Source organism: Hemicordylus capensis, chromosome 2, assembly GCF_027244095.1.
Source record: "Hemicordylus capensis ecotype Gifberg chromosome 2, rHemCap1.1.pri, whole genome shotgun sequence".
Lineage (NCBI taxonomy): Eukaryota > Metazoa > Chordata > Lepidosauria > Squamata > Cordylidae > Hemicordylus > Hemicordylus capensis.
Window position 1 is genome coordinate 241,384,151 of NC_069658.1, and position 22,102 is coordinate 241,406,252.

At 46.9% G+C, this 22,102-nt stretch overlaps 2 protein-coding genes across 2 annotated transcripts in view; both read right to left on the reverse strand.

The window, feature by feature from the left end:
* Positions 1 to 13,841, reverse strand: part of LOC128347578 (zinc finger protein 721-like) — a 79,096-nt gene extending 65,255 nt beyond the window's left edge. Inside the window, 3 exon segments of the mRNA XM_053302531.1 lie at positions 12,218 to 12,344; positions 12,667 to 13,143; positions 13,722 to 13,841. Coding sequence (XP_053158506.1) covers positions 12,218 to 12,344; positions 12,667 to 13,074 — 535 coding nt within the window. The 5' untranslated portion in view covers positions 13,075 to 13,143; positions 13,722 to 13,841.
* The window catches only part of LOC128347454 (oocyte zinc finger protein XlCOF6-like), a 52,772-nt gene that overhangs the window by 5,400 nt on the left and 25,270 nt on the right, over positions 1 to 22,102 (reverse strand). Inside the window, exon 5 of the mRNA XM_053302156.1 lies at positions 9,487 to 9,613. Coding sequence (XP_053158131.1) covers positions 9,487 to 9,613 — 127 coding nt within the window. The remainder of the gene's footprint in view (positions 1 to 9,486; positions 9,614 to 22,102) is intronic.

The window sequence follows — 22,102 nt, forward strand, 5'->3', positions numbered from 1 at the left end:
GGGGCGCAGATTTTGGTGGCAGTTTGGACTGCTCTCTGGACCCCAACTGCCCCTGGCCCTTCTCCTGTGTGCCCTATTGCTACATTCACAGCACTTTCCTCTTGGGGCTCCCCTCCCCCTTGCTCTTCCTCTCTTCTCTCCTCCCGTCTTTCCTTCCTAATTCCAAATATCTCTTTGATCCCTCCTCCCACCCGCCCTTCCCCCTTCTTGGCTGTCTTTTCTGACCTTCTTGCCTCCTCATGTCTGCTTCCCCCCAATCAAACCGCATTCCTATCCCCCCCCACCAACATTGCCCGAGCTCTTTTCCGCTTTCCAAGCATTCTGTGCTTGCAAAGCCCCTCTTTCCCCACTCATCACAGTGGAGGAGCCAAAAGGCCACCTGAGGACAAGGAGGGGAACTCCACATGGGAAGAGGATGCTTTTAGAGAAAATTGGGCTGGAGCAGCTTGCTACACATGATTGCTGCTTGCTTGTGGAACAATGTGAGGTCGCTGTTGCTTGTAACATGAAAAGAAAACGTTGGATTCAGCAAATGTGATTCTTTGAGAAAGAACAAGATGCGTAGTATGAGTTCTTGGATATTCTTGCATTTCATTTAGTGTTAGTTCCATTGAATTGTCTAATCCTTAAAATAGTTTGGGATACAGGAAAAGTGGTTATGATAGGTTTTTTTATACAACAAAATGCATACTTTAAAAAATAAAGGGGACTGAAAAAAGAGGGATTATTGATGGAAATTTCTATAAAAGAAAGAGAACTTCTATGGGCTAAGGACAAGAAGAAGACTATTCAAGTCATTAAAGTGCTTCAGCAGCAGCTCTCTATGTTACTATTAAATGAAGTTGAATGGAACTTAAAATATGCGAAGCAAAAGTCATTTGAATTTGCAAACAAACCAGGCAAGTTGTTGGCTTGGAAAATTAGAAGTGAGAAAAAGAATAAGTACAAGATATCAACAAAAATGGGCTTTCCTATGATGAAAGGGAAATAAAAAGGGAATTCTTTAGATACTATTCTGAATTATATACAGGAAACAAAGCAGAAGATATAAAAATCAACAAATTTCTCAAGACACAAAATATTCCAAAACTTTCTAAGGATCATATAGAAATTATGAATGCACCGATATCAATAATGGAAATAACAGAAGTAATAAACCAAAACAAAGGTAATAAGGCCCCAGGGCCTGATGGGTTACCAGCTTCGTACTACAAATCTCTTACAGATCAAATATTACAGTCTTTGAAATGGACGATGAATGATATTTTGCAAAGAGGAATTATACCGGAGTCTTGGAAATATGCCAATATTGCAGTAATTCCAAAACCAGATCAAGATTCAACGCAAGTCAAGAACTACAGGCCAATCTTACTCTTAAATAATGATTATAAACTTTTTGCTGCCATTTTGGCAAGGAGAATGAAGGTTGTATTAAGACTTTTTATTCGTGAAGATCAAGCAGGCTTTTTGTCAAAACGGCAATTAAGAGATAATGTGAGAACAGTTCTGAATGTACTGGAGTATTACAAAAAACACAACGATAAACAGATAGCTATGATCTTTCTGGATGCAGAGAAAGCATTTGATAATGTCTCCTGGCAGTTTATGTTGAGGCTACTGGATGTAATGGGAGTTGGTAATAATTTATTAGGGCTATTAAGACAATATATTCGGAGCAATATGCTAACATTATTATAAATGGGAACTATCAGATAATTGTAAAATACTAAAAGGAACTAGACAAGGCTGTCCACTTTCCCAATTACTTTTTATATTAGTACTGGAAGTGCTTTGTAGAAATATTAGAGAAGATGACCAAATACAAGGCCCGAAAGTTGGGAAACAGGAGTATAAACTCAGATCCTTTGCGGATGATGTGGTGTTTTTTCTATAAAATCCATTAGAGAACATCGGAAGACTCTTGCAAAAAATACAACAATTTGGCCAATTGGCTGGGTTTTATATAAATAAGAGTAAAACGAAGGTGTTGACAAAAAATATGGACCAGAAATCTAATAGATTTTTTGAGATAAGTGAACTGAAAGTGGAGAAGAAAATTAAATATTTGGGTATCTGGTTGACAAACAAAAACTCTTTGTTGTTTTTAAATAGTTATATCAAAATATGGAATACAGTAAAAACTGACTTGCAAGGATGGACTAGAATGAACTTATCTTTAATGGGAAGAATTTCAGTTGTGAAGATGAATGTTTTACCTAAAATGTTGTTTCTTTTTCAGACTATTCCTATAATTAACACGTTAACTTGTTTCAAGCAATGGCAAAAGGACATAACCAAATTTGTTTGGCAAGGGAAAAGACCAAGAATTAAATTTAAAAATTTAACAGATGCTAAAGAAAGAGGTGGTCTTACCCTGCTGGATTTAAGGCTGTATTTTGATGCTGTTTGTTTGACATGGTTAAAAGAATGGATAACATTAAGAAATCCCAGAATACTTGATCTGGAAAGATTTGATAGAAGGTTTGGATGGCATTCATATCTGTGGTGCGATAAAAGTAAAGTGCATAAAGATTTTTTTAATCACTATGTAAAAAGGAGTCTAATGAGAGTGTGGGTAAAATATAAAAAATGGTTGGAATCTAAAACTCCATTATGGCTATCCCCGATTGAAGCTTTAGCACGTAAAGAGACAAATATGCAATCTGAATGGGGTACCTATAGGGATTTGTTATGTTTCCAAGAGAAGGGCTGTAAATTAAAAAACCTAATCGAAGTACAAAATTTGGTTAGTAACTGGTTTCAGTACCATCAGTTAAATGGAATCTATAAGAAGGATCTTAAAATTGGATTTGAGGATCAAATGTCGAGATTTGAGAAGGAGCTGTGTGAAAACGATAAAAAATTAGTTTCTAAGATGTATAAGCCGTTGCTTTTGGAAGAGATAAGAGATGAAGTGGTTAAAACGACTATGATAAAATGGGCTCAAGATGTGGGTCATAATATAGATATAGCAGCTTGGGAAAATTATGGAAAATTGATTTAAAGTTCACTGCATGTTATACTTTAAAAGAAAATTATTATAAGATGATGTACAGGTGGTATTTGACACCCAAAAAATTAGCATTAATGTATAGAAATGTTCCAAACAAATGTTGGAAATGTGGACATTGTGAAGGAACTTTTTTTCATATCTGGTGGTCTTGCGGGAAGGCAAAGGCCATTTGGGATATGATATATAACGAGTTGAAGAAAATTTTTAAAATGACATTTCCTAAGAGGCCAGAATCCTTCCTGCTGAGAATAACGCAAGGAGAGCTTTCCAGAAGAAACTTAACATTTTTAATGTATGCAACCACGGCAGCCAGAATAGTATATGCGCAAAAATGGAAGGACAATGAAATGCCCTCAAAAGAAGATTGGTTGATAAAAAATTTGGAATATGCTGAGATGGCAAAACTTACTGATAAGGGATGAAAACTTGGAATGTTTTAAAGAAGATTGGAAACCATTCTTACTATACTTAAAGAACTATTTTTCTAATATGGACCTTTAAGCAGGGTTTGAAATTTAGTTATAATAGCAGGTTGGGTAGAGTAAGATCGAGTCTGCAATGTGTAGGATATATGTTTTGAATTACTATAGCAATGGTTGACTTGTATAGCTAATGAATCACGCAGATTGGTGAGCGGGAAGTCAATATTTACTTAATCAGATGTAACAGGATTGGTAAGATAATGTAAAAACCAATAAAAAATTTAAAAAGCGAGTTGTCTAATGGTGTAGTTATTATCAGTGCTTTTGGTGAAGATAAACTATTTCATATACAGGAAGTCCTCATAGATCAAAATATGGAAAGAAAGCTGATTGTTTATATAAGAGACAACTACACTAAATAATTTTAGGAGGATATTGATAATATTACCGATGGGGTCACACTTCCCCAGAAGGAAGAAGTACGCAGTCTGGGGGTACTGCTGGACACAAACCTCTCCCTGGTGTCCCAGGCTGAGGCAGTGGCTAGAAGTGCCTTCTACCAACTTTGGCTGATGCGCCATCTGTGTCCGTTTCTTGAGATGAACAACCTCAAAACAGTGGTACATAAGCTGGTAACCTCCAGACTCGATTACTGTAATGCACTCTATGTGGGGCTGCCCTTGGTACGGAATGCGGCTGCTATGTTGGTCTCTGGGTCATCTAGGAAAGACCATATTACTCTTGTTTTGAAAGATCTACACTGGCTGCCAATAGGTTTTCGTGCAAAACACAATGTGCTTCTTCTAACCTGTAAAGCCCTAAATGGCTTGGGCCCTGGGTATTTAGGAGAACGTCTTCTTCGTTATGAACCCAACCGCCCCACTGAGATCATCAGGAGAGGCCCGTCTGCAGTTGTCCCCAGCTCATTTGGTGGCTACTTGGGGATGGGCCTTCTCTGCTGCTGCCTCAAATCTTTGGAACACACTCCCCGCTGAAATAAGAGCCTCCACATATTTGCGAACTTTTAAAAAGTCTTTAAAGATGTAATTATTCACCCAGGCTTTTAATTAAATATTGTTTTAATAGTTTTAACATGGTTTAAAAGGTTTTAAGGATTGAATTGTTGCAGTGTTTTGCTGTATCATTTACTATGTTTTAACTGGTGTTTTAATATTTGCTGTCATTTATTTTAACTAATGTTTTAACTTTTTCTCTTTCTTTGGTTGTTTGCTTTGTTGTGGACTGCTGAGATACATGAATTTTGCATGGTATAAGAGTATGTTAATCCAATAAATAAATAAATTAAATATAACATTACAAAGACATGCTTTTCTTCTCTGTAGATAATATTTAGATTATTTTTGATAAGTGTTGTTCCTAAAATAATGATTTCTTTGTTGAAAGGGGTTAGATTCTTACTTGGAGTATATTTAGTGGGACACACAACTTTACAGCATTATTCCATTTATGTGATAGGTGGTGTTCCTCCCAGACAGTACTTACTTCATCAATAGAAGTCATAAAAATATTCAATATAGGAACTTGTATTTAATAAGTTCCTATATTTAATATTTTTGATGACTTATTTTGATGAAGTAAATACTGCCTGGAAGGAGCACCAATTTTATAAATCAAATAGAATTATAAAATACATTTCTTTCCTTCCATGTTTATGGAGAGTGTATGTCTGCGCATGTGTGCGTGCCATAAATCTATATATAATAATTCACATGTGCAAACACTGCTCTGATACTGATGCCCAGAACAAAACTCATTCCACTCTTTGATTTAAAAAATTAGAGGGAACACTGGTTAGAGTGCTAACCCCTGCTAACTGGGTACCCCTGCTAACTGGGCAAAGAAGCACCTTTTACCATGGTGATTCTCTTTATTTAGCAGGGGGAGAGTAACTGGCCCTATCCACCCCCAGCACAGTACCTGCAGTCTTATGTTTCTTTTTAGAATGTGAGCCCTTTGGGGACAGGGAGCCATCTTATTTGTTATTTCTCTTTGTAAACTGCCCTGAGCCATTTTTGGAAGGGCGGTATAGAAATTGAATTATTTATTTTATTATTATTATTATTATTATTATTATTAGAGTGTTGGGCTAGGACCAGGAAGACCCGGGTTCGAATCCCTGTTCAAACATTAATCTCCCTGGGTGACTCTGGGCCAGTAATGTCTCTCTCAGCCATACCTGCCTCACAGGGTGGTTGTGAAGACATAAGTAACCATGAACACTGCTCTGGGTTCCTTGGAGGAAGAGCGGAATAGAAATGTAGGATAAAAAATGTTGTGTCAGAAGGAGATTGATTATTTTCTTCCTTTGAAATGGAGGAGCAGTGGGCATTCTGTGAACAATTTGGATGTATGGTGGTATGATGCTTTCCAATTTGAATTTTGGGGTGCAAATGTGTTAAACTGTGTATATTTATGTCTTGGTAATAGACAATGTGTATTATTGATTTATTTGAAGTGTTAAGGGCCTCCCCAAACATGCTGTTTCGCCCCCCAGCCCCACAAACCCCTAGGGACAGCACGAATGGCAGCGACTACCGGACCGGCACCGGAACAGGGGTGAGTGAGTGAGTGAAACTACCTAAACTCCAGTGGGGTCACCTTTGCAGTTGCTTTGTACAGTTCCTACATCTCAGCCAACAGTATCGAGCAGTTCCTTTCTCTCAACCAAATGAATAGTCTCCTAGTATAATGGAATAATCCAATATGCCCACCATTGCTGATCAGAACCCTATGGAAGAAGGCCAGCTTACAAGAGATATGCCAACAAAACGCAGCCTGCAGGAGGAGCCCATAGGAGAGAAGAGGAGGAGGAACATCTGCCCCCAGGCAGACCCAAGGGTGAGGGACAGGGTGCCTGCCTGTCGGCTTCTGCCTCTGCCGCCCCTGCTTACTATCTGCCCCCCAGTACAGGCTGCTGGACTGTGGTGAGGCTTTGCAGGTCTGGAGCCCACAGGGGGTGACTTGGCAGTTACCTGGTTTCCATCTGCCAGAGCTTGCTACTCAGGGCTATTTAGAGTGCTGCCAGTGGTGGTGGGACCGCCACCAAAGGGGTGACACCAAAGGGGGTTGCCACTTTGGGGGAGCCACTTCAGGGGACAGCAAGGGCGAGGGCCGCTTTGGAGTACGGCGAGGGTCAGGCCTCCTGGCCCAGGTATTCGTATGTTGGTGTCAGCAATCTGGCCACCCAGAAGGGAAGTCCAGGAAGATAGTCCACAATACAAACTGGGCTGCAGAAGCAAAACACGGCTCGGGAATAGTTCTCTCTATCTGGCTTGGGCTGAACGCTGTCAACACGAGGGTTGACAAATGTTGTCTTCCAGCGGCTAACCAAAGCTGTTGATGTGCTTTATAGTCCAAGCTGATAACTCTCAGCTGGCAGGTATTCAAGGCTTATCAGCCCTCTGCAAAGAGGCGTTTACTCCTCCTGATAGTTTCCAGCTGTGTTCTTCGTCTTGTGACACACCTCTGTTGTGGAGTCAGTGGGGGTTGCCTGCACAGATCATCTTCTGATTTGTCCGTCGCTGTCTCTGCTGCCTCAGACTGCTGTGCCTGCTCTGAAACATCAGCCGGACCTTCCTCAGCCATCTCTTGGGAACTGACAGCTGGGCTCTGCCCCTCAGGCACCCCTGCATCAGCTGAAAGGCTGTCAGCTTCCCCTTCCTCCTCGCTATCTGAGAGAGAGGGCGTGACAGTCGGGTGGGGGGGGGCATTTAATAGTGGGGCTTCTGTTCTAATTAGTCCTGGGTGAGATTGTTTTAGAATCTATCCGGGCTTATCTGGGGGTGGGGAGACGGGGCTTGTCCATTGACTGTGGGGCAGCAATTCTGGTGGTGGTGGTAGGGAACAGAAGAAGTAACATTGGCAGGTCAGCGGGCCGTTACAGGGGAAGCAGACTTGGAAATCTCATAGCTGTTTCCCCTTCCGGCTGTCCTGCCAGCTCTTTGACCTTGGGGAGCCATGCCAACCACCCTTGGAACCTCACCTTGCTCCTGCCAGGTCAGTCCAGAACCATTACTTCAGTGTCTGATGTGGAGGTGTCCAGCGAATCCTCTTGTGTGGTTAAGTTGGAGCAGTTCCAGTTAATGACTCCTGAGGATGTGGACGAGCTGATAGGAACCGTGAGGCCTACCAACTGTTCTCTTGACCCTTGCCTGACATGGCTTATACTATCTGGCAGGGTTGTTGTTGTTGTAGAAGGCCTGGTAGAGATTATAAATGCATCTCAGGATGCCTCCTTGTCTTAAGGAAGCAAGTATTAGACCGCTTTTGAAGAAGCCTACCTTGGATCCCTCAGAGTTGAGCAACTACAGGCCCGTTTCCAACCTTCCATGGCTGGGCTAGGTAACTGAGAGGATGGTGGCCTCCCAACTCCAGACAGTTTTGGAGAAAACTGATTATCTAGACCCATTTAAACAAGGTGCTGTTTATAATTATTATTATTAATTCAATTTCTAAACCGCCCTTCCAAAAATGGCTCAGGGCGGTTTACAAAGAGAAATAAAACAAATAAGATGGCTCCCTGTCCCCAAAGGGTTCACATTCTAAAAAGAAACATAAGTCACACACCAGCAACAGTCACTGGAAGCACTGTGCTGGGGGTGGATGGGGCCAGTTACTCTCCCCCTGCTAAATAAAGAGAATCACCACGGTAAAAGGTGCCTCTTTGCCCAGTTAGCAGGGGTAATTTGTTTATAACCTATAAAGTCCTAAACTGCTCGGGCCCTGAGTATTTAAGAGAACGGCTTTGTTGTTATGAACCCCACCGCCCATTGAGATCATCAGGAGAGGTCCGTCTGCAGGTGCCACCGGCTCGTTTGCTGGCTACTCGAGGACGGGCCTTCTCTGCTGCTGTCCCAGAGCTTTGGAACGCGCTCCCTGCTGAAAGAAGAGCCTCCCCATCTCTGAAAACTTTTTAAAACACACCTATTCACCCAGGCTTTTCATTAAATATTGTTTTAACAGTTTTAGCATCGTTTTAAAATGTTTTTAAATTTAAATTGTTGTAATGTTTTAACTTTTATTATGTCATTTATTTTGTTTTAACCACTGTTAAGTTTTTTGTTATCATTTATTTTAAGTAATGTTTTAATTTTTGGTATGCTTGTTGTAAACTGCTCAGAGACGCGAGTTTTGGGCAGTATAGAAGTGTGTTAAACAAACAAACAAACAAACAAACAGGAGGGAGAGCCATCGGCGCAGAGAAAGAACATGCAGCATTTGTATTCAGAAGGCCCCAGACTGAGTCCTACAAACACCCAGTTCAGGCTTTGGGTAGCAGGGTTGAGAAGTCCTGTGCAAGAGACCCTGGAGAGATGCTCCCAGTCAGTGCAGACAAGATTCCGCTCAATGCATCAGTTTCTGCTATTCACTGGGAATAATTTTCTTCAGGATGTGGAGCCCACCTGCCACATGACCTCTTTCCCCCATTAAGGCTCATCCTTCACAGTTTATGTATCAGCTGGTCAGAAGGATGCCAAAGGAGCTCATCATGGCAATCACCACAACCCTCCCGGCCCATTCTCCATATCCAAAGTCCCGCTTCAGGGCATGGTTCGGCTGCAGCCTGCACAGCTTCACCCAACTGCCTCCAAAGCACTAATCTCAGACATGGGTGCCAGCTGGCAGAGGGTCCCATCCCAATGCCCCCAAAAGCCAGTCGGTGATGCTGTGTTGCTTAAAGCAGAAAGCATCCGTCCGATGCCAGAAGGAAGCTGCTGTTCTCCCAGCTTGGCTGGAAATTCAATTGGGAAAAGCAACCTTGGTGAAAAAGTCATCAGGGCTCAAACACAGGGAAGAGAAGCACTTTCTCAGAATATTCCACATCCTCCCAAGGCAAGCCAGCAAGAAGCCCCTGATCGCGAAGCCTAACACTTCCAACAACAACAGTTCCAACCACAGGCCGCTGGATAAGTGTTCCCCCACCCAGCAGAGAGCCCCCACAACCCTGCCATAAGAATACAGCAAGAAGGAATGCTGAGTCCCAATAAAGGAAGAAGCAGCAGCAATTTCTGGGGAAAGAGGGAGCCTTACCCAGAGAGGCCACATTCTGCCTATTCTCCTCCATGACTGCTCTGTGCAGGGCTCTTTGGTCTGCATCCAGCAGAGCCCACTCCTCCTCCGTGAAATGCACAGCCACCTCCTCAAAGGACACGGCATCCTGAAACAAGAACATATTGGACTAACAAAAAAACAGTCCCCCCACCCCTATACACAGTGGCGCTCAGTCCACAAGGGGCCCAGTCCAGTCCTCCAAGGTCCGGGACGTACCTCCATATGGCCGGGGCCCCCGGCAGCCACCCCACGCCCAACTCACCTTATCTCCACTGTTGTTGTTTTTTTATTATTCTTACCGGGTCCGAGGGGTGGGAGAGCAGAGCAGCCCGCCCTCCCCCGCAGCATGGGGACTGATCTCTAAACTGCATAGCCACACCTCACAGTTAGTAAAATATGCTGGCCTGAATGGACAGGTCCCTGCCACCCGGGGGGGTGGGGTGTTGAGGGGAGAAGGGCTACTCAGCTACCTGCCCCCGCAGACACCCTTTGGCCACGGTAAGAAATTTTAAAAGATAAAAAAAGAAAAAATCAGCAGAGGTTTGGCAGGGCTGAATCCCCAAAGAAGGTTTCGAGTGGCCTTGCATGGTGGGCCTAGCAAGTGGGTGGTCTGGGCTCCCAAATTACCTAGGTGTCCCCCTGCCCATACACAAATCTCTGTGGATAATTAAAATGAAGCAGCTAATGGACTGATTATTGGGCTTAAAATAATCCTCTGGCAGGATTCATGGCCTCTTGGCCTTCCTGGTGGGCAGATTCCAGAGATGCAAAGATTATTTCAGGCTCAGAAAAAGGCACCCTGGCTGTCCCCCACATGATCCCTCTCCTACCTGATCTGGTTGGGTAGAAGCTGCTTCTCGATTCACACAGGGGAGCCATGATCTTGTCAACACCTCCAGTGGTCTTCCATGAACTAGGAGAGACAAAAGTGATCTTTTTTTGTAGAGCAATACAATGTTACATTAGGAAGCATCACTGCCCTGCAGGCTTGATGGGGAGAGCAGCACATGGGGGATGAGATCTGGAAGTGTTGTTTGCTTCCGTCCCTTCCCTGCAAAAGCACTGATCCCATGGACATGTTTGTTTGTTTGTTTGTTTGAATGATCTATGTAAACAGCTTAGAGAACTCTGCTTGATGAGCGGGATATAAATATTATAGTAGTAGTCATCGTCGTCTGTACTGTGCGACACTCATGGACATATTTCTTTCAGGGAGCATCAGTTTTGCAAGGACAGGGGAGAAGAGGAGCAAAATTGACTCCCTAGTCTCCTTTCCCGCATGCTTCTCTACCCATCAAGCCTACAGGGCCACTGCTCTAAAAGCTCCCTGCTCCAACACAGCTCTGATCAGGTTGATGGTCCACTGTCCATCCCATCAGCTGTGGACTATAAAACAGGCTCACGCAGCACAACATCCGGCCTGCGAGGCCTTTTCTCTTGGCCCGCTACTCGCCTCCAGAGCCCTCCGTGGGGATTGCTCCCCCCGCCCCCACTCGATTCTCCCCACCAGCTCCTGAGCCCCTCAGGGACGTGAGCTTCCTGGAAATAAGGCTGCCTTTGAGCCCTGAAGAAGATACAGGGCACATGCGTGGCCTCATTCAGTGCAGGCAGGTGCTCTGTATCTCTTTCAGGGCGCACACGGGCCCTCCTTTCCAGGAAGCTCCCAGGAACAGTGAGGGGCTCGGGAACTGGTGGGGAGAAGTGAGCGGGGGGAAGGGGAGGGAGCCCCATTGAGCACATACTTGTTGTTCGGCCAATGAAGGCAAGGCAAGCCAGCGGGCAGGCAGTCCTAAAGGTCCTGCACTCCCTCTCTCTCTCAGAGGCATGTGCCTGGGGCGGCTGCTGCCGGCTGAACCAGCAAAGAGAGCATGTGCGTGGGAGCTGGTGCTCTCCCTCCTGAGCCCCTCTGCCCCCCTGATGAGAATGATGGCACACATGCACACTCCGTCTCCATCAGAAGGCATGTGCCCCCTCATTCCCAGGCCCCGATGGAAGCGAGGGGAGGCAGGGCAGCAGAGAGGGGGACCAGGCAGCACTCTGCTCGCCTTCCTAGCCACCCGCCCTCCTTTCCAAGAAGCTCCCAGCCCCAACTGAAGGAGGACAGGGAGGCTTGGGAGTGGGGGAGGGCAGATGGAGCAAGCCCGCAGAACGCGCCACCTTGCCATCGCTCCTGTGGAGGGGTGCCCCCACCCACGTTCCAACTTGATTCCTCCATTCAGTTAATTCCTAAATTACAACTGGATTGAGGAATGAATGATTCTGCTTGGATCCCCACACCATCTCAAAGAGCTGTTCCACCCTCCCATCACATCTGAGGTTATCCAATAAGGGTCTTGTTGCAAGTTTTGGGTGGTATAGAAATATTTTAAATAAATAATAAAAAGAATGGTTATGAAGTGTAATTCAGTGTGATTTGATTCACCTTGGCCTGCAAGAGCTTCTATATTAATTAATTAAATTAATTTGAATGAATTTCATTTTGATTTGATTTAATTCTAAATTTTAATAATCAGTACCCTAAATGTAGGGTCTAAAAATTGATCTCAGCCCCTGCACACCAAGTCATGGTTGGTTTCAGCCCACCACAGCACTTGAGTTGTGCACCCCTGCTCATCCCCTACAGACAGACTCATTTTGACCAAGAAGTCGCCCTTTTTAGGCACATGGGATTAAGGGAGACCCAGCAGAGGTTTAATCCATTATTCCTTACCCAGTGAGATGGTATCTGCATGATCCTCCTGAGAGCTCCCTCCGTGCAGCAGCTTCAGTCTGGCATTTGATACAGTCTTCTCTGCCTGAGAAAAATTGAGGTTTGCTTCTGCTAATGGCCCCTGCACCTGAAAAGCCAACAGAAATCCCAGGCAGGGAAGTGGGAGGCAGGGTGTAGAAAAGGCAATGGCAGGGGTAGGTGAGTGGAGGGAGAAGGATTGGGATACTTCCCCCTGCAAGGGTACTCAGAGAAATCTGGGCAAATTAAGGACATTTCTCTTTGCTTTTATGATTCTCCATTTCAATAAGCAGACCTAACCCTTAATTAGTTTGACTTCTTTCTCGTATTAGTGATACCCTGAGGTCTTGCAGAAAGGTGGGATATCAATTTTTTATATACATGAACATATGAAGAAGAAAACACATTTCATCTCCCACCCACTCTCTCACCTGCTGCTCTCCCTGCTTCTTGGCCTCTGCCTGGCTCAGGAGGAAACCTTCTGCCAGGGCCACCGCCTGCGAACTGGTCTCTGCTCCACATTCCCTCACCCAGCTCTCCATCTCTGGGGGCAGGATGGTCAGAAACTGCTCTAGGAGCACAAGGTCCATGATCTGTTGTTTCGTGTGTTGCTCTGGTCTGAGCCACTGACAGCAAAGGTGGTGGAGTCGGCTGCACACCTGTCGGGGCCCCTCAACCTCCTGGTAGCAGAACTGCCTGAAGCATTGGCGCTGAACATCTGAAGGGAGCATGTCCTTATGCAGGATTCCCTGCAGAGTCCTTTCCCAGAATTCCTCACTGCTCCCAGCCTTAATGATCTTTGGAACACCTGAGTCTTGCATTTCCATCTCCAATTCCATGCTCCGAAGGCAGCCTCCAAGAAGGTCAAAGTTCTTTTATCAACAGACTGGTCCCTGCAGCAGGAACTTCTGTAATGGATGAAGCCACTCAGTATTGCAAAGCAAAAACGTGGTTCTGTGCTTGAAGTAGGACACCCCCAAGTCGTGGAGGCATTTCACTAAGAAAAGGGGATTATCCGATCTCCTGACAGAAGCTTCCCTTTATAGAAAAGGATCCAAACCTAAAGGGCACCTGCAGGATGGAATGAGGTTCCTTCCTTTGCAAGTCACAGACCAATGCAACGCCTCCTCCCCGAAAAGGCTGGCTGTGTGTCCCCCGCTGCCCACAACAGCCTTCTCTCCCCCACCCCTCTTTCCTCCCCAAATATTCCAGCCACATCTGCTTCTCCCCCTTTCCTCCTCCTCCTCCAGGGACCACTGTCTGTTTTTCCTGTTAGGGCCCAGCAAAGCTATTGAGGGCAAGCAGCTGGAAAACTGCCTTCTGTCTCCTCAAAGCCTCCTCCTTTTGCAAACAGCAGGGAAGAAGCTTGTCTCGGCTTGGAAGGAACTGCAGAGGGATCATCAGCCCCACACAGGCCACCTCCTGATGAGCAGAAAAGGGGGGGGCCTTGGGGGTGACTTTCTTCCCCCCTTCTCCGCCCACTCACTTCCTGAGCTCTGATCTCCGCCTGGAGTTTCCATCCACTCACTCCTTCCTCGTTTCCTTGCCCTTCATCATCCTCCCCCCACAAGAGACTCCCCTCCAAATGAACACACCTCAGCCGCGGGGGGGGGGGCGGGGGGACGACTCTCCAAATGATCCTGGAGTCCTCCTCTTCCCCCCCTGGAAGGAGGCGGGACAGGAAGAGAGTGTGGCCAATCACGATCCTTTTTTGTCCTTTCTAGGATTCACTTCTCTCTCACCTTAACTCTTTGCTGGCATCTCAGTCGGCAGTCAAAGGGTGGGGTGCGGGCTTCCTACCACCCTTTCCCTTCAGAAGAGAGAAAAAATGCTCACATCGAAAAAAGCCTTGCTAATTCTCAGTCCTTACCAGGACTATGACGTTAGATTGAAACTCCCCCCACCCCACCACTAGGAAAGCATCTTCGCGCGAGAGGTAGAAATGCAACAGATACAGCTTCCGACATGGAAGCACCAGGAGGCGCTTTGCCTGTTTAATTCCTGCCTCTCGCCTTGTTCCCCCCTGGTTCTGGCCTGAGGTGCATTGGTGGCACGCACTCCAGATCCTCACCGCAAGGGAATGCCCCATAGCCCTGTTCTTGTCTTCAGCATCTGGATGTTTCTTAATTGAGCCTAATATTTGAGGGCAGGGGTGGGTGGGTGGTGGTGATGTGTCTAAATACACTTTTCTGGGTTCTTGTCTGGGTCCTTATATTAAGAATAACCAGACACAGGAGAAACTTTTATATGGCTTTTAATATTTGCACTACTGCAGATAGTGCGGTGCTCAATGGTTCTCTCACCAAAATTGAGGACCCTGAATTACAATTTCAATAGGTCTTTCTACCTTAGCATAGTGCTTACACAGCTCGAATAAACATCTGTCACACAACAATGAGAAAACAGGATATGCCTTACCAACATGAGCCACAGACTTCTGTTTCCTAACTTAAGACATCACTTTATCTTTACAAAGCTCTAAACTTCCGCTAACGTAAACACATTAGCTAAGCACTTACACAATTTTCACCTTTTGTGGATTCAAATACATCAGTGGAATACAGTCAGAAGATGGAGCAACAGGGGTGGAGCCACCATTGGGCCAACGGCTTCAAAGAACCTGGGCCGCGCCCAATCAGGGGCCACGCTTCGCAGCTCTGACAACCCCCCACCCCCACCCTGGTCTGACATCAGATGTGGGGGTGCTGGTTTAGCTCCCAAGCAGAAGCCACGTGGGAGTTAGAGGGCCGCTGCGTTCACGGGCGCAAAGGACACCTGGGAATTTTGAAGAGCAACGTTGGGAAAGGGGCAGCAGGGAGGTTTGCGAGGCCGCCCCTTTCCTGACGTTGCTCTTCAAAACTCCCAGGCGTCCTTTGCGCCCAAAGCCCCAGTTTGGCCCGAGACTTTGCGGAGAGAGGAGCTCTGTTTGCTAGCTGCTCTCCTTCGAGTTGTGGGGCCCTGATCGGCCCGACTGACGCGGGCCTTGTTGGGGTTGGGACTTGGGCGGGTGGGCGGCGGCGGTGGCCGTGGCTGTAGTTCGGGCCAATTTGGCCCGTGATCCGGCCGTGTGGGGGTGGCTTCTTTGTCCCGAAATCGGGCCTTGTGTTGGGCGGCTGGGTGGGTGGTCGGCAGCGGCGGCGGCAGTAGTTTGGGCCGATTTGGCCCGTAATCCGGTCGCGTGGGGGCAGCGACGTCGGCTGGTGTCCTGCCGCCCCAATTACTTGTAGAATTACGGGCGCCAAGCGGGAAAGCGGCGGGAGGAGTAAGTAAACCCTCCCGCCGCTCTTAAAGATACCCCCCACCCAGTGCCGGACCGCAGTTGGTGGTTCCGTGCACACCCCTAATCCAGTGGTTTCCTCATTGTCATGGACAGACCACTACCTGATTAAGGTTGGTCTCACAGCCGCAATTCCCCCCCCTGCAGGGGTGGTGAACCTATTAGGACGGTCTGTCCGAAAAGGCTGCTGGACCCAGTGGGATTTCAAAAGGCCTTGGAGGATTTTGATGTTGGTGGGGCCAGTGATTCTGTCGATGCCCTGGTGGGAACCTGGAACAGGGAACTCAACAGGGCAGTAGACATGATTGCTCCTTAGCGTCCCTTCCGACCTGCTGCAAAAATGGCTCCTTGGTATACTGAGGAGTTGCGGGGGCAGAAGCGGTTGGGTAGGCGACTAGAGCGCAAGTGGAGGAGAACCCAGTTCGAATCTGACAGGATTCAGCATGAGGCCCATTTGAAGGCTTATGCGGTGGCAGTGCGCGCAGCGAAAAATAGATTATGGTCTGCACGCATTGCTGCTGTAGGTTCAAGCTCGGCGGAGATATCCCGGGTTCTGAGGAGTTTGGTTTCTGCTCCTTCTACTTCCAATCAGTCTCCGGAGTTGCTCTGCTGTGATGCCTTTAATAGGTTCTTTGAGAATAAGATCTCCTGTATTCGGACCGACTTGGACTCCACTATTTCTGCAAGGTCTATGGAGGAGGTGTCCAGCAATCCCTCTTGCAGTATTAGATTGGATCAGTTTCAATCTGTGATTCCTGAGGATGTGGACAAGCTGCTTGGGGTGGTGCAGCCTACCACCTGTTCTCGGGATCCTTGTCCGACTTGGCTGTTCTATCTAGCAGGGAGATTGTTGGAGGTGGCCTAGTTAATATCATAAATGCATCGCTGAGGGAGGGTAGGGTGTCGCCCTGTCTGAAGGAGGCAATGGTTAGACTGCTTTTAAAGAAGCCTTCCCTGGACCCCTTAGTGATGGATAATTACAGGCCAATCGCCAAACTCCCTTGGTTGGGCAAAGTGATTGAGAGGGTGGTGGCCAACCATCTCTAGGCAGTCTTGGAGGAAACTGATTATCTAGACCCATTTCAAACTGGCTTTAGAGCTGGCTATGGGGTTGAGACAGCTTTGGTCGGCCTGATGGATGACATTTACAGGGGAATTGACAGAGGGAGTGTGACTTTGCTGGTTCTTCTGGATCTCTCGGCGGCATTTGATACCATCGACCATGGTATCCTTCTGGATCGCCTGGGGGAGTTGGGGATAAGGGGCACTGCCTTGCTGTGGTTCCGTTCCTATCTCTCGGGTAGATTCCAGATGGTGGAGCTTGGTGACAGTTGCTCCTCAAAACAGGAGCTGTTATATGAAGTCCCTCAGGGCTCCATTCTGTCACCAATGCTTCTTAACATCTAAATGAAACTGCTGGGTGAGGTCATCAGGAGGTTTGGTGCTGGGTGTTATCAGTATGCTGATGACACCCAAATCTGCTTCTCCCTTTCATCTTCAGGAAATGACACCCATTCTCTAAATGCCTGCCTACAGGCAGTAATGGGCTGGATGAGGGAGAACAAATTGAAGCTGAATCCAAGCAAGACGGTGGTGCTCATTGTGGGGGCTCAGAATCTGAGGGGTGAGTTAGATCTCCCTGTGCTGGATGGGGTTATACTCCCCCAGAAGGAGCAGGTGCACAGTTTGGGAGTACTGCTGGACCCAGGCCTCACCCTGGTATCTCAGGTAGAGGCCATGGCCAGGAGTGCTTTCTATCAGCTTTGGCTGATTCGATAGCTGCGCCCATTTCTTGAAGAGGATGACCTCAAAACAGTGGTGCATCAGCTGGTAACCTCCTAGCTTGACTATTGCAATGCACTCTACGTGGGGCTGCCATTGTACGTAGTCCGGAAACTTCAGTTAGTTCAGAATGCGGCAGCCAGATTGGTCTCTGGGCCAACCTGGAGAGACCATATTATGCCTGTTTTGAAACAGTTACACTGGCTGCCGATATGTTTCCGGGCAAAATACAAAGTGCTGGTTATTACCTTTAAAGCCCTGAATGGCTTAGGTCCAAGATATCTTAGAGAGCGTCTTCTTTCACATGATCCCCACCGCACTTAAGGTAATCTGAGGAGGTCTGTCTCCAGTTACCACTGGTTCGTTTGGTGGCAACTCAGAGGCGGGTCTTCTCTGCAGCTGCTCCCGGGCTGTGGAATGCACTCCCAGCAGAAATTCACAATCTTAATTCCTTACTGACCTTCAAAAGAGCCCTTAAAACCCATCTGTTAGGCCTGGCCTTTCAGGGTTTTTAATTAGTTTTAATTGTTTTAATGTTAACCTGGTTTTCAGTGTTTTAATTGTTCTGATAGTTTAATTGTTTTTTAAGATGTGTTTTAACTGGTGTTTATATTTATATTTCTGTTTTTAATTGTTATTGGTTTTAATGGTTTCTGTTTTAAATTGTAAACCGCCCTGAGCCATTTTGGAAGGGCAGTATAAAAATCGAACAAATACAATAAATAAATAGATAAATAAATAAGCAGTGATCTCCTTTGGTTCCCTTTTGGCAAGCCATAATCTTCCATGTTTCTCTATTAGCAATAGCAAGCAGTGATCTCCTATGGTTCCCTATTGGCAAGTGGTGATCTTGTTGGCGTCCACATTTCTCAGGGCTATTTTTTTCAACCCCCAGTTGTGTGTCAAATGTCAAACTGCGATTGGAAGCTGGTTTGTTACATTTGGAGTCCTCTGCCTGGATTTATATTTTCAACTGAAATTGATTCCCCCCTCTACCCCTTCTGGCTTAGCTCCCTTAATCTTTAAGGATGAAAAATTTAAAGTATATGGACTGTCAATAGAATTGTACTGCCTCACCCCCAGGCTATGATAATGCCAGAGTGATCCTTAAGCAGCGTATTATCGATATGGGACACCAGATACATTTACGTTGGCCATCAAGCTACACGTGGCTTGGAGCAGTTAAGCCCTTGCAAAAACCAACCAACTCTCTGTATAATCTGACATATCCAACCCCCAGAAGGGCCCTGATGCTCGCCCGGATGGATGTGTTGCCCTCTGTGGTATTAGAGGGTAGATTTAGGAGGGTTCCTTTTTCGGAGAGATTGTGTCCTTGCGGGAATGTCAACGTTGAACCAGTAGGTCACATGCTTTTGTATTGCTCATTTTATCGTGATCTACGTCTGAGATTTATTGCTCTACTTGTTCTTAGATATCCAAATAATTCTGATGAGTTTTATGTAAAACTAGCTGACCCCGCACAGAGCATCTGTGCAGTTGTATACTGAGCCTGTGATATCCCCCCACAGCTCGCTTCCCCCCGCAGCTCGCTCGCTTGGTCTCCCCCCTGCAGCTCGCTCACTCGCTCGCTCTCCCCCCTGCAGCTCGCTCACTCGCTCGCTCTCCCCCCTGCAGCTCGCTCACTCGCTCTCCCCCCTGCAGCTCTCCCCATTGGGCGGGCCAAGGCCAGGCCATCCCACCACCGCCTCCCACCTTCTCCGCCTGGCTGGTAGGGCTTTGCCCGCTATCTGCCCACCTCCTCACCACTGCCATCATTCCCCCCCCCCCGCCACCGCCTCCTCTTCCTGGCTGGCGGGGCTTCGCCCACTGTCCACCCACCTCTTCTGGCCGGAGGGGCTTCACCTGCCAGCCCTCCACCTCTGCATCCTGACTGCTGCCATTATTTCTCTCTGCTTCAGTGCTGGATCTCTTGCACGCTTTAGAGCATCTGGGCGTTAGTACTTGATTGCTCCCCTCACCTCAGAGATCTTCCCACCCTCACCTGAGCTGCACTCCTGCTCCTCCTCCATCCCATTGCTTCCACTCCCTCACCCTTCTTGGTCGTGGCTGCAGCAGTGCTGCTGCCTATTGGCCAAGCTACAGCCCCCTATCCCCAGAGATCCCCCCACCCTCACCTGAGCCCCGCTCCTGCTCCTCCCTTCAGGAGCAGCAGCAGTGGTTGACCGGGCCATTCCTCGCTGCTGCCACCACCATGGCCGCTCGTTCCCCTCAGACCGCTGACAGGCCCAGTCCCATCCCTTGCCTGACTGCCTCCCTCTTACAATGGCCTCAGTAGCCCCAAACAGCAGCAGTGGTTGCCTGGACCCTTCCTTGCTGCCAGTGCCGCCATGGCCACTCATTCCCCTGTCAGGCTGCTGATGGGCTCAGGCCCGTCCCTTGCCCTCCCTTCTGTCTCTCTTCCCCCTCCCTTCTTTCTCTCTCTCTCCTCCACTCGCTCTTCTCCACTCTTTCTTCCCCCTCCCTCCATGTTTTTTCTTCCTCCCTCCCTGAGTTAACAGATTTTGTTCATTTACACAACGGCATCCTCCCTCTCCTGAAGGGGCTCTTTCCTCCCTCTCCACTTGTCTTTTTGCAGACCTCTGCCTGCTATCCTTTTATATCCAGAACATCTTCCGACCAGTAACAGCTGCATTCCAACTGACCTTAACCATCACAGGCCCCTCCTCCTTATCTGCATAGGGAATCCCCACTGCCCAATCACCATGGTGCTTCTGCTCTCACAGGCTCCTTCTCCCTATCTGCATATGGAATCCCCACTGCCCAATCAGGTGCTTCTGCTTGCAAACTCAGCCAATCACCTCCTTCCTACCTCGTAGCCGCGCATGGCCTGTCTACAAGAAATAAGTATATAGATTATTTCTTTCTGATACGTATACTGATGTCACTCATCTGGTGGCCAAATTCTGTACAGCTACAATTAAGACCCACCCTTGGTGTGTCGGAGATGGTTAATACAGGCTCTTAATTCATCTTGTTTTTATTTTGTCATCTTATTCCATTTTATATTTTATGTAATAGTTCTTAATTGTATAGTGTGTGTGTGTGTATGCACTGGTATCGATGTTCACTTTTGGGGGCTCTTGTATCTAGATTTTTGAACTGTGTGCTGATCTTTGATCGTAATAAACGGAATTGAATTGTTGGAGATGGAGTCCCAGTGCATCGACCTTTTGCACCGACTCGGCTGATGACCACTAGGGGCAATGAGAGAACAGATAGTGAGTGAGGGTCTCCCTAGATGTTCCTACAGTATCTGTCTCTACTCTATGACCCCTAATATGACTCCTCACTCAGGCATTTCCTGTGATAAGTCAGAATCCCTTCCTTTCCTCTTAGAGAGCAGATGAGAACATCTCCCTCTCACTCCCTACCTATTCATTATGTAGTCTAGATAGCATTAGGTCTTTCCTATCCAAAGTGTACTTCACCAATAAATCTACTTAGTATTTTAATTCTACAAGAATCTCCATGTGTCTTCTCTAAATAGCTGCAACAACTAAACTCTGCATTCTGCTCTGTAACTGGAGTGGTTAGCTTCTTCAATGCTCTGCTAATTAATCACAAAACCCATCACAGGGAAATTACAACCTCCAACAGATCTCCCTATTGTTCCCTAATGGCAAGCGGTGATCTTCCATTGTTTCCTATTGGCAGGCAGTGAACTTAAATTCTTTCCTATTGGCAATCAGTCGCTTTTGGCAAGCATGTATCCCTTTGGGCGATGGGAAGCCTTTCTTCAGCAGTCTCTACATTTTGAGCCCTTTCAGCTCTGAATCCCACCAGCTACTCTTTTCAGGGAGCCACCCGGGCTCTCCCCTCGCCCCTGGGGCTTCCACCTGGGCAGCTCTTCCCCTAGCCGCCACGCCCCCCCCCAACCCGCACCTAGCTCTTCTTCAAACGGTCCCTTTGGCTTTACCTCGGGAAGTTTACTGCTACTTAAAAACCCCACTACCTGCTCCTTGCTTCAACCCGCCAAAGAGCCAACCACCTCCTTGCCCCGTTGCTGCAGCTGTAGAAGCCATTTTAACATGAAATGTCTGTCCTAACCTGTCCCACCGTCACATTACCATTCAGAATGAATTCTTTACATATGCTAGAATATGTTTCCCTGGGGGTCAGATGCTGACAATAGCTGACATATCCTGACTCAATTTAATAGAGGAAGTTCTATAATTTAGCAGCCCTTTTAGAGCAACTCCCAAATAGTAATATTGACTCATTGAGTGAGGATCTCAGGCAATGGCTTGGGCCCAAACCATGGCTGACGTGCTGCAGCATCTTCCACCAACATAACTCCTGCTCTGAGACTGCGGCACCTATAAAAGGGAGCACCGGAGGGATTGTGCGAGGGCGCTCTTGTGTGTGCAAGGCTGCCAGGACTCCCTCTGATAAGGGTAGTAGCACAGCGGTTATGCTGACGGCAGACTGTGCATCACGTTGACCCATGAAGACAGTGGGGGAACCTTGTTATAGGTATGACCTAGGAAGCTGCCTTATGCAGAGTCAGACCATTGGTCCATCTAGCTCAGCATTGTCTACACTGTCTGGTAGCAGATCTCCAAGGTTGCAGGCAGGAGTTCCTCTCAGTCTTGCATAGAGATGCCAGGGATTGATTGATTGATTGATTGATTTAATTTATAAACTGTACCATCCAGAGGTGTACAATCTGGGAGGTGTACAACAACTTTTAAAAAAACATAAACCCCACAATTAGAACAATACTAAAAACAATATAGAAACAATTAAAAAATGATTAAAACTATTTAAAACCAATTAGAATACTTTAA